Raw genomic sequence first — 12,952 nt, 5'->3', positions numbered from 1 at the left:
ATACAAAATAAAAAACTGTAGATGGTATAACAGAGTAGATAGTTAAATGTAAAATTACTATTTTATTGACATTAAAAAAATAAATCAGTTTGAGAAAGAAATAGAAAAAGAAAAAGTAGAAATTAGAAATAATCGTATATACTAACTTGTAGTTAATATAATAAAAATAAATAACAAATAAAAATGACAGTGAATAATGTTTCTAATTTATGATTTTGACAAGTAAAATAAAATGTTTTCCCATGACAAAGTTCTTAAAGTAAAAGGACGGTAAGGTAAAAAGCAATGCAAGATACTTCCAATGTCCTAGAAATGGTAAACGATTTTTTATTAGCATGATTCGATAAAAATGTTCAAGTCGACAAATTGATTTCGTTAGATCGTCAATCAATGGTGAACATTAAAAAACGACTGTGAGGAGAAATAGTCTTTTTTATCTATCTATCTATCTATCTACCTACGTATCTATCTGTCTATCTATCTAGCTATCTATCTGTCTGTCTATTTGAATCATTTAAATTGACAATAATTGTGATCGATTTGTTCGCCGTTGAAATGTCATTTCTCTTTCGTCCTTCTGCGCAGGAACCTTCCATTTTACAAAATTCGTACTGAGCTTTGATAATCAATGTTACATCTTCCATTCTAATAACGAATCAATGAAAATCTAAATGTTCACATATCCAAACATATTATAAATAATTATATCATATTAAAAAATAAAATAAAAAATTTCCATGTATGTGATATCGTAGATACGTCTCATGTCGTGAGAAAATTCCGTAATCACGTGCGAATATTCGCGAGATGGTAGAAGCAACGTGCATCGAGAAATACTGAAATTCAGTAAGTAGTTGACTCCAGGCTTTAGAGGGGAAACTAGAAAATCGTATTTTATCGCACGCATCTTTTCTCGTGCTCGAGAAGGGTTTCGCTTGTCATAATCGCTAGGAAGAGTGAAACGGCTTCGCCTCCAGCGCAACAGCTATCGCGGCTTCTATTTATTATTCACGATGCTACGACAGAAAGGTTCGTTGGTAAAGTTACATATAGGGTGTCTCGAAATAACTTTAACCAAATTTAATCAAATTCTATTTTTTCCAAATACTCTTATAAAATAAAATTATTCAAATATATATATATATAAATGAAACATTTAAAAAAAAGGCTAATCATAAGATAATATATTTCGTTATATATATTTAGTGATTAATAACCAAAAAAAATAGATGTTATTAATAACAAATATATTCTGTTTAATTAAAAAAAAAGTGATTATCTGAATAGTGAATAGTAATGATATTCGATAAAAAAAATTTGTAATATTATAATTATTATTAATATTGATGATATTTGATAAGAGAAGATTTACTATTGCAATGAAAAAATAAGTATTACTAATGGTCATATATCGATTAACATTTTGTTTAGTAAATATTTTAGACAAATCTAGTTGTCAATCAATACTGTACATTCCCTAGTAGCTCCTTAGATATTTTTTTTTTTCAACGCCCCGTATAAAAAAGTACTCGAAGAACGTTCACCATAGGGCGCTCCACTTATGTTTTATTGCTCCTCACCCCGATGAAAATCGTATGGCCTGCTGTGCACGACGTTACGCAATCATGTCGATGAAAAAAAAAAAAAAAGAAAGAAAAAAGTATTGTATAACGAAAAAATAAAAGAGAGAATTGTGATCTAGAAGATCGTTTATGCGAGCCATAATAGCATTCAATTTCTCATTCAACGAAATTCATTGTAAGGCACAATGATATACATACGTGCGAAAAAGTAAATAGTAATTGTTTAGAATTACATTAATTATCTAATTAATGTCAAGTAATTTTAATCATATAAAAAAGGACGTATAACATTTTATCAAATAAAAATTTCCATTGTTATAAATAACATATAAAAAATATTATTATCTAATATATAATAATAATTGAAATCTCATGTACACTATATAATATCAAATAGTTTGGTGTTTTATAGAATTAAAAGTATATATGTAAATAAAAAATCTATGCATTAATACAGTGTGATATAAAAGATTTATTTCTTATATATTCAATAGAATTTTAACAGAGACAAGAATATAATAAAGTATATAAAAAAAATTACTTTTATCTCTAATAAGTTCTAAGAAGTATCATATAATAAAAGTACTATATAATATTCTGTGATATTGTCGGCTTTTATCACGTAATATCGTTAACTAATAACGTGGATAAATTACTTAGTTAGTTCAATAGAAATGGAAAGTTTTACTCTGAAAGTATAGATCGAGGTTCACGATGTTACTAACTTATAGTAACTTAATTAATGAACTTGAAGGGAGTGTTAAACGTTACTCACCAATGGATCTACCTTCAAACGTCGCATATGAGGTGCGGATCTTTTACTCCGTGCATGTGGTAGAGCTTTGTGAACGAAATGATATTCCATTTGACTTCCTAGGATCTGAAAGAAAAATAAAATGTGTGTATGTCTAATTATTTATTATTCATAATTAATGAAAAATCTAATTTATCAATAGTCAAGTTAAATTCAAATATGTAATTCATTTTGTTTTAATATTCAATGTTCGTTTATATTAAAAATTTGTTGGTAACATTATATTATTTATTATATATTCACAGTAAAAAACAAAATATGAATCCCTCAATTTTTCTATAAATTTTATTTTATATTACATTTGAATAATTTTTTTCATCGAATCGAAGCATAATCGTTAGTAATTTTATCGAATGCCATTATCATTGTCCCAAAGCAAGATGTTCCACTTCGGTATGCAATTTACTTGGATGATGACCTATTATTCATGCAACCACGAGTTGCTGCCATTCGAGGTTCGAACAGCAAATTGGTTTCGAATAATACATACGAATTTAAGTACTTAATACGAGTATACTCGAGAGATATATACATATTAATCATACATAGATATGTCGAGTATGTATTGTAAAGTAGTTAACAAGTGCTTTATGAAAATGTCAATAAAAAGTTTACAAGAACAAATATAACGATTGTGAAAATAATGAAATAAACTTCATCGTTACATAATTTCTACTTCATTATCTATTTATTAATAACATCTTTATTATTTTATAATAAATTACAATTATTTATGAACGAGCTCAATAGCTATAAAAGAAAATAATAAAACTGAACATTCTAGTTATAAAAAATTATGTTAGTTTGACCAATAAATAATATCAACAAAAATTGTTAGATATCATAGATGCAAAATAAACAGCACTGTATTTTCATTTTATTTTATCTGAAAGGTACTATATTGCTGTATTATACTACCATGCTATACTATACTATATACGTTCATTAAAAAACTGTATATATACATATATATACACACGTACGTGTGTATATACATATATATCTATTAAAAAGAAAAAAAACGTAATAAATTTTTTAGCGATAGTCGTAATTCTTAGGTTTTAAAGTCACGATTTTATATAACATTCTTCTCCAATAGTAAAATGTTTCCCAAAGCGTTCATTCTTCTTGGCTAAAATAAAATTTAAAAGAATGTAGGTACTCTCCTGGAGTGTCGTAACGCTGAAACACCTCCATTTCCCATCATGCTATAACAGGAAAGACGGAACTCGTTTCAACGAGTTCACGTCGTCGTTTGGCAAAATTTAATTTCCCTCAACGCCGTCTTCGTATTCAACTTCGCTGAAGGATGTTCGTTATATATGTATATACATAGATAGAAAACGATTCGCGCGATAGAATGAAATGGAAGCGTGATAAAAAATATATAGATAGCGATATATAGGTAATCAAAGTTTATGCAAAAATATTTTGATACCGCATATTTCCCGTTTCACTTTACAATTGCAATATCAAACATAATATCGAAATAACTCAATCGTTAGATTTTTTTATACTAATGAAATTGTTGTTTTGCGAAAGATTAATTATTTTAAATTACAAAAAGGAAAATGAATTACATTTTTTATTTATTTATAATTAAGATTCAAATTGCGAATAACATATATTTGTACATATAGATGCAATAAATAAATCCTCTGATTCTGATTTAGCAAATATATTATACGTATAAATAGATGTCCTTCAATCAGCTGACTGAAATAACAGGTAGATAGAGTGAATAAAAGTTAGATAACATAGCTATTAATATTATCGTACATTTAAATAAATTGGTATTGATACAATGTCTATAAAAATTTATTCGAATTAAAAATGCAATCATTTAAATATACATGTTTAATCGGCAAAAGAAAATATTTCGAAAGTTTGGATCAAAATTAAGAATATTTCCATTTTAATTGCAAAATAAAATTTTCTGTTATTAATAATTAAAAAGTTATATAAAATGATGCTAATAGATTATTAGATAAACGAACATTTCTTTATATTTTTGATGATATATGTATGTATATACAAAGAATTCGTTTTGCCGATCCAGATAAATCAATCTTCCTATGTGAGTCACGAAAAAAAAAAAAGAGGAAGAAAGATGTCTGCTAAACTAATTATTTCTAATGATTTCTCTTTCTCTTCTTATCGTAGGTCTTAACTGACCAATGTAATTTGTTCCAAAGTACTGAGCGAAAGGTCGAATAACATCGACGCGAAAGATACCAAGAGAAATTCTTCTTATCGATAATCGATGAATCGAAAATAAGTATCTTTCCTTCGTTCGAGTTTTCTAAGATGAAGTGAAATCATTTCAGTGAATAATTTAGTTATCTTGTTAGTTTCCAAACAAATTTGATGTATATACATATATGTGTGTAAGTCAATACTGTCTTTTATATTTTTTCAAAAATTATATTAGTATTTTTTATATTAAACATAATCGAGATTAACACAACCATGAACGAAGGTCAACTTTGATGACCCTTTCCTCTCACGGAACATGAACTTTTTTGAAAGTTTCACGATAAAATCATTACTTACTCGAAAGTTTTACGAAACTTGGGGAAACACGTTCCGCATCGTATTACACGTATAATGAAGGAAAAAAAATGGGAGATAGAGAGAAAAAGAAAAAAAGTTTATACCGTATTATAACTTTTTCTTCTAATAGCAAGTTATTGACTTTCAATACTTCATCTCTTTACAATAATACCTTGTCGTTGATTTATTCTAGGATGTAAGTGCAAAAAAAAATGCTGAGATACGTCCAATCAAATTCCTGGAATCACATCGATTTTTTTCTCTTTCTCTCTGTCCTTCACTCTCTGTTTCTCTACATAAAAATATGTGAAAGCTTCAACAGGAATTCCCTATTGAAATCAATTAAACAATAAAGTTCTTTGTTGTATCAAATAAATAATACGATAAATCATGCATGGTACGTCTCGTATAAAAGTGAAAAAAACAAACAAAGAATGTTTCTTTAATTTAATGTCCCATTACAAACAAGTATGAATATTTTTCTTTAAAATATTTTCCATAAAGTTAATAATAAAAAATATAAATTTCAAATTATTGCTCGTCGCAATAAAATTGAAATCGTAATTTCCTCTAATATATTATTTGTACGTACAGATATATAATAGATATTTTATAACAATAATACATTTTTTTTTCTTTTTTTTTTTTAATTCGAAATAAACGAATGGATTCACTTCAGTTTTTCATTTAACTTTGAAATACAAGTCGCAGCATCATCTTTCACTGGACCAATCGTACAAATGCATTTATAGACAAGAACATCCTACGTAGTTGGTTCAAGTTCGTTTCATAATACAAACTGGACGACGATTCTATGAAGACGATATTACTACTACTTGGGACGTCATCTCTTCCGTTTCGTTTACTATGCGAGAAAGTATCGTTATCTGTCGATGCCAGACAGTTTTTGTGTCACTTCTCTTCGCAACTCGGAAAACCGATACGGGTCGTGGCATACTTTGGTGTTCGTTCGTATAGAATAACGTCGTTGTGTTGTAACATCCTAACCAACTACGACGATACCCGAGATCTCAAAGCTCGTTTGCTTTCCCTCATATTTTTCTATATAAAAAAAAGAAATGGTTTTCGATATGTGGCTAAAAAAAATATATTTTTCTATTTTCTTTCACTAAATGATAATATTACGAATTGAAATTGTTTAATATTTTAATAATATTACTTACACCTTTTACATTTGAAAGAAGAAAACGGGTTTGTTTATCTTCTCGGTAATGTAAGAAATATATTTATATTATTAAAACATCTAACTATATCTTGTAACGCAATATCGATTGATCCTCTGATATTTTTCTATAAAACAAGATTGACTTTCAACATGGCCGAGAAAACGATCCAACGCTATCTCTTTTTGTTTATTTTAATAATAGAAATTATTATTCTCATTTTTATAGAAATTGATTGTATTATCAATAATAAAAAATATATTTACGTAATTAAAATATTTAGTCATGTGATACAAGATCGATCGAGGGAATGAAATATCGAAGTTTGTAATTAATTCTAAAACATTAAATTTATCAAAAATTACAGGAGGATAGTACTAATGCTTCGTTACAGATCCGTAGCAATTTTGACCGCAATTATCTATTTCGAGAGATAAGGGTAGTACCTTGTCATTGAGTATTATCGAAACCATAATGTCAAATGTCAGGTGAATGAGTACATGCGTAGGTAATCGCAGGTAAAAGATTATAGGGAATATATTTGTAAGAAAAATATGGTTGATAGTAAGAATAATTAACTAAAACAATATTGGATCAATACAATACCGAAGTAACGTTTTGAAAGAAAAAGAGAAAGAAAAAGAGAAGGATAAAAATTGAAGTAAAATAAGGAGACGAAAATTGCTAATTTTTATCGAAATCTAATAACATACAAAAAAGAAAAAGAAGAAACTTAGCATATATTAAATTATTATAAAATATTTGATTATAATAAGTTCTTTATGTTTACCAAATTCATAAAAACGTCCTGAGACACTGAAAAATGATTGATCGAAAATTACAACAGCTATGTCACGTGATCATCCATCAAAATCATCCGCCATTATTAAATGCCATCGATAGCAATCTCGTCCCATTTTAAATAAAATAGGACGATTAGATTTTTCTTCGCTCTCGTCATAAGTATAAAAGAAAAAAATATCATTTCCTCATCATAAATCTAAACAGTTATCATAAAATTTTGTGGAAAAGTACCATTAACCATGTTTATGATCAACATCGTAAAATAGATGTTCCCATCGGTCACAAACGGTGATAAGATGGGAAATAAAAATAAAATCCATCTCGACTCTCTTTTACACCAACTCTAATGGCTTTATTCCAGCTTTCATGGTATGACGCTAAACAGTGGGATTAAAGAGAGTCACGAAGAAATAAAGAAAAAAAAAAGGAGATAAATTAGTACAAGTAGCCTCGCAATTAATTTCCCTTTTGATCAAAATTCTCTACGATGGATCATATATCGATGAAGACAAACAAAATGAGACTTTTTAAAAATATTTCATATGATACCACACTTGTGATAAATTTCATGACAATCAGAAATATTACATGATATTGATTCATTCGTATGAATAATTTTACATTAAAAAAGAAATATATGTAATTACTAATAATCGAACGATTAGATATATGTACTTAGATAATCAGAATCAATTTTGAATTGTTCGTAAAAAATATCGAAAAAAAAAAAATATCAATCGTTTATCGTTTATTTCATGATCACAATTTAAATCATGACGAAACATTTATATATGATCCATCATTGAAATTTCATTTTTAGGTAAAACTCTTTTGCGATTTAATTTTTTCAGACATCTTTTTATCAATGGAAAGAAAACTTGGATATGAAAATTATTCTAGAGAACCATTGTTACTTGAAATAGTAATATTTTCTTTCTCTCTGTCTCTCTCTCTCTCTCTCTCTCTCTCCCCCTGCCTCTCTTCCTAGATCAAACGATCACATACCAAACAAAATCTCACATCCCTCTAACCCGTTAATCCCGTTTGGGTTCGCCTACACTTGGTTGTATAATCCAATTAAAAAGTGTCTGTGAGATACGTGACAAGAGTCACCAACTATGATACACGAATACTTAACAACGTTGTTCCTGTTTCTCACTCCTCGTTCTCTTTCTCTTTCTCTTTCTCTTTCTCTCAAAATTATATATTCAATGATATCATATAACAGAGTTAATCACCCTTAACCATCTGGATTTAGTTGATTCTACAAAAAACATAACAGATTTTATATTTTATTGAGTGATTTATCTTTATCTTTTTTTTGATTTTTTTATTTTTATTTTTTGTTCCTTTTTATTTTTATTCATCGAGAGGCCTGTGTTAATCTGATCGTTATCTTCTTTCCGTGTTACGTTAAGTACCGTTACGTCAATATAGATAAGTATCGATGAGAAACTTTATGTAACGTTGTGGGTTTATGCAAAAACAAGAATATAAAGTTATAATAATTTTACCTATGAAAATAATATGATTAGGTTATTTTCTGTACGTTTGTGTGTGTGTGTATGTGTAAAAGCTTCTATCATCTACGTAACTACGTCAAGTTAGATGAAAAATAAAAGGGAAGCTTTTCGAAGGTAATGTTGCTCTACTCTTTGCTCTGCTCGGCACTGCTCTTATATTTTACGTGAAATACGGAGTTACTTGGTTGAACAGATTATTAAATTATAGTATTTTACTATGTGAAAACTAGTTCCCTTTTACTTTGAGAGACGAAAAATAAAAAGAAAGAGAAACTTTAACTTCAATATTAAACTGTGTCTAGAGAACGGGATTTGTAATTTTTAAAATTATAGTTAATAAAATTGATCAGAGACAATACATTGAGAATCACCTATGTAGAGAAAGGACATATTGAACTTTATGAAACTTTATTACTCTTATCAAACTTTGTCCTTTTTTAAATAAATCAACGATATTAACAACGTTCTCTGAATATTCACTTTTCTCGAACCATTAACAAATTTTTATTTATCCAATTTAACTTTAAAATTGTTTTTAAAGAGTAGCCTGTAGAAAAAAAATCAAAAAAAAAAGTGAAAGAGAAGAAGAAGAGGAAGAAGAAGATGAAGAAGAAGAAGAAGAGAAAAAAGGAGAGAGAAAAATAACAAATTTCCCAACAAGAGCAAAATCAACTTGAAAACTATGTGCCAACGAACAAGTTTATAGTCCACTAGTGGAGGGGAGTGGTTAGGTGAACTAGAGAGTAACGATCGGTGGTGTAACTTTGTAAAAGCAATTTTCCGGCGGCGATTTAAGTGCATAAATCGAGTGTACATTTTCTGTGCAATTTCCCTGACAAGAAATATATCATAAAAGTGCAATACATATTTTTTTTCTATCTTTAACATTGCAGATATAGGATTTTTTAACCGAACAAAACTCTTGGTGAGTCTGAAATTTGGATTTTTTTCTTTTTTTTTTTTTTTACATCATAGAGAATTAATCTAAAAAATAATAACTATACTATTATTGAAACGTAAAAATATATGGAGAATATTGTATAATCTCTAAAAATAAATAACGAAACAAAAAAAAGAAAAATTCAATCGTTCTGTGTCGATCGAGTTTACGAAAAGAAAAGAGAGCAAAAGACAAAAAGAAAATAAAAGAATGCAGAATCAAGATTGGTTCGATATTCGCTTCACACATTGGATTGATTCTCATGAAAAAGAGAAACTGGAAACTTACTGACATTTACGCGAACAAGAATCTTTTGTTTAAATGCGTTTCGAATGAAACTATAGAACAAATCGTATCAATGGCTCTCAAATAATGTTAATCATCGAAAATTCTTTCTAGTATTTATAAAAAGTTTGTATTATACTTATTCTATAATTTGTATTATATTTTTACGAACACTTTGAGAAACACTGTGCAAAGTGAACATCAACGATAATACGTTTTACTTCACCGATGCATTACGAAGATGAATTTTCGATATTTTTTTTATTTTTTATCTTTTTTATAAATGTTACCAGAAAGGGTATTAATAATCATTTTAGCATCCTTTGACACGTAATCGAGATACACTCTGTAAAATGAGATAGCTTCGTCGTAATTTTGTTTGAATTATAGCAAGCGTTTCAATCTTCTATGCGGGTTTCGTATTCTGAAAAGTTTATTGGCCTTTGTTTTATTTTAAGTAGGTTGCATATAGTGACTATCGATTCGTTAGTGTGGTCCACAGATCGATTTAAAATATACACTTTAGATACTTATGTATTTGCGCAAAACTATGCTTAAATATAAGTACAAAGTATATATATATGTGTGTGTGTGTGTGAAATATATACATATATATATTAAATACATATGCATATTAAATACAATATAATATTATACATATATCTATTGAAATAAATTCTTAAAGTTCCGGAATATTTCTAACTTATCTCGTTTAACTTCGACTTTAATTATGAACTTGCGTGGAGTGGTTATTAAAAACAAAAAAAAATAAAAAAATTGATATCCTTTAATTATTGGAAACTCTATCGAAAAGCTTCATTCATAAAGACATAAAAGAATATAATCTTCATGACGACAACGTTCAAAGGAGCAATATTAAAATGATTCTACTAAAGAAGTTTTTTCTTTTTACTTTAAAAAATTTTCTTTACTCTATCATAAATGAATTACGTCATCGAATATATTACTGTCATTGTAAAATAGTAATATTTTAAATATCTTTAAAATAAATAAAAAAAATAATTATAAATATTGATATAAAACGTTATATCTAATAGTTATTATACGTCAAATATATATATATATATAATTGTTTTTTATTTAATATATTAACTTTATCACAAATAAATTATTTAATCAAATAAAATATTTCTATGAACATTTTCTTGTTTATAAATTTTAATATGTGTAGTACACGTGTAAAACGTGAAGATAAATACGTGAAATTTGATAAATAAATTCTTAGACGATATTCGTCGGCAAGAGCAATTTCCAAAACAACTCGTAAACATACGTACGTAAGACGCATACGCACATGCATATATACATAGAAACGTATGTACATAGTAACAGACATATCTCGAATAAACATCGTTCCTTCAAGAACGATCAACGTTACGTAGTTGATTCCCATTCGAGTACTCTATTTGTTCTCCGTATATTTGTAAGGTATACTTCGATATATCGTATATTTAATCATCGATGGATCGATACTTTCCACGTGATGGCATCTTTCTTTCAAAACGATGTGCGCAGGTGTAGCAAGAAACTTAACGAGATCACTTTTCATTCCATTATCGACTTAGCATCATCTAAGGATCTTTATATGCAGACATCTTTTACACGTGTTGCGTTACACCAGTGGTTCTCTAATTTTTATATCTCAAAATCTTATGCGTTAACTCCCCTTTTCTTTTTCTTTAAATTACATCGTTTAAATCGTTTTATATTTTTCTAAGAAAATATCAATTTAATTGATCGAGTTAAAGCCTTAAAATCTCATTTGAATCTAGCAATCCTTGTATTTCTTCAATTATTTCAAATCGCATAAATAGTATCAATTTAAGTCGTGAGTTAAATCTTAAAATCTCATTTAAAGTTAGTTCGTCTTTTTTCTTTTTCTCTCTCTTTTTTTTTTGTTATTTCAAATCGTTCTATATTTCTTTATTTTATACTTCTAAAGAACACTATTTAAGTATTTAACTACGTAGTGTAAAGAAAGATAAAAAAAGAAAAAGAAATGAAAAAGCTCATGATTTTTTATAATTGTTTCAAATTATTTTTTATTGAGCAATGTTTTTTAAAACTCTTCATCTTCGTCTGATCAAACTAACAGTATTTCTACTGATGTATGTCTGATCATACTACTGATCTATTACTTTAAGTAGTACGAACAAAGACTTAAGAAACATAAAAATAAGACAAATGATAAGATTCCTCCGAGTGAGATAAAATATTGACAGATAACATTTTTTCTTTTTCTTTCTTTTCTCCTTTTTATTTTTATAATATTGTTTAATATGTTGCATCAACTTCTTGTATAAGTTATTAACAACATAAAAGTTAAAGTTCACAGTTCATTGTCCAATTTGGTGCACTTTAGATGATGTAATCTTTATATAGATTTTATATGCTTTAAATTGTCCTTTAAACTAATGATCCCTTAAGGGATATTGAATATGACAAAACAAAAAATATAAAAAATAATAAATAAAATTCAGTTTTTGGAGAAATTTTACTAAACATTGATATTATACAAATGTAAAATTAAATTAAATTTATATATAGAAGGAACGATATATATCTATGTTTAATTATTATTTTTTAATTAGCGAGCCAACGATTTACCAATACAAATCAATAGTCCATTAAATTCGAAAGAAACGTATTCGGTAAATAGATATAAAATTCTACCTCGCGTAATTCATCTGAAAGAAGCCATCACATCGATCATTTTGTTGTCATCGAAACCTAAATAAAAGATGCCATACGGTCGAGGGAAAGAACTCCGTCACCGTGATTGTTCGTTTCAGATAAAAAAAAAAAAAGGAATGCTTTTGAAAGAAATAGAAATTGATTTATCGAATTTCTTGGATTAGTTCGCAATATATCTCAAAAAGGACATTAAAATCTCTGATCATAAAAATGTGAAGTATTTTAAAATTCCTAAATGTATTTTAACTTTCTATTAAAAAAAAAATCATTATAACGATATACTTTTAATTATTCGCGATAACATTCGCGATAGAATAAAACTAAAAGTTATATAAAATTAAGAACTATACATAAAATGTTCGAAATATCTGATCAAGATATATATATATATATACACACACACACACATACACATTGTAAAATAGCTTTGTGAAATAATCCAGAAATCGTGATATAAAACAAGTCCTGATTGGTCGATATTTATATTTGCATTGGTATCGACCAATCAAGATCGAATAAAACCTTATAACATTTTCTATCTTCGAACGATA

At 27.5% G+C, this 12,952-nt stretch overlaps 1 protein-coding gene across 1 annotated transcript in view; it reads right to left on the bottom strand.

Annotated features, from left to right (window-relative positions):
- LOC127067711 (neuroendocrine convertase 2) overlaps positions 1 to 12,952 on the bottom strand; it is a 32,387-nt gene that overhangs the window by 18,313 nt on the left and 1,122 nt on the right. The window contains exon 2 of the mRNA XM_051002973.1: positions 2,359 to 2,463. Within this exon, the coding sequence (XP_050858930.1) occupies positions 2,359 to 2,463 (105 nt within the window). The remainder of the gene's footprint in view (positions 1 to 2,358; positions 2,464 to 12,952) is intronic.

This window comes from Vespula vulgaris, chromosome 11 (assembly GCF_905475345.1).
Source record: "Vespula vulgaris chromosome 11, iyVesVulg1.1, whole genome shotgun sequence".
In the NCBI taxonomy this organism is placed as follows: Eukaryota; Metazoa; Arthropoda; class Insecta; order Hymenoptera; family Vespidae; genus Vespula; species Vespula vulgaris.
This window is presented reverse-complemented; position numbering and strand designations above follow the sequence as displayed.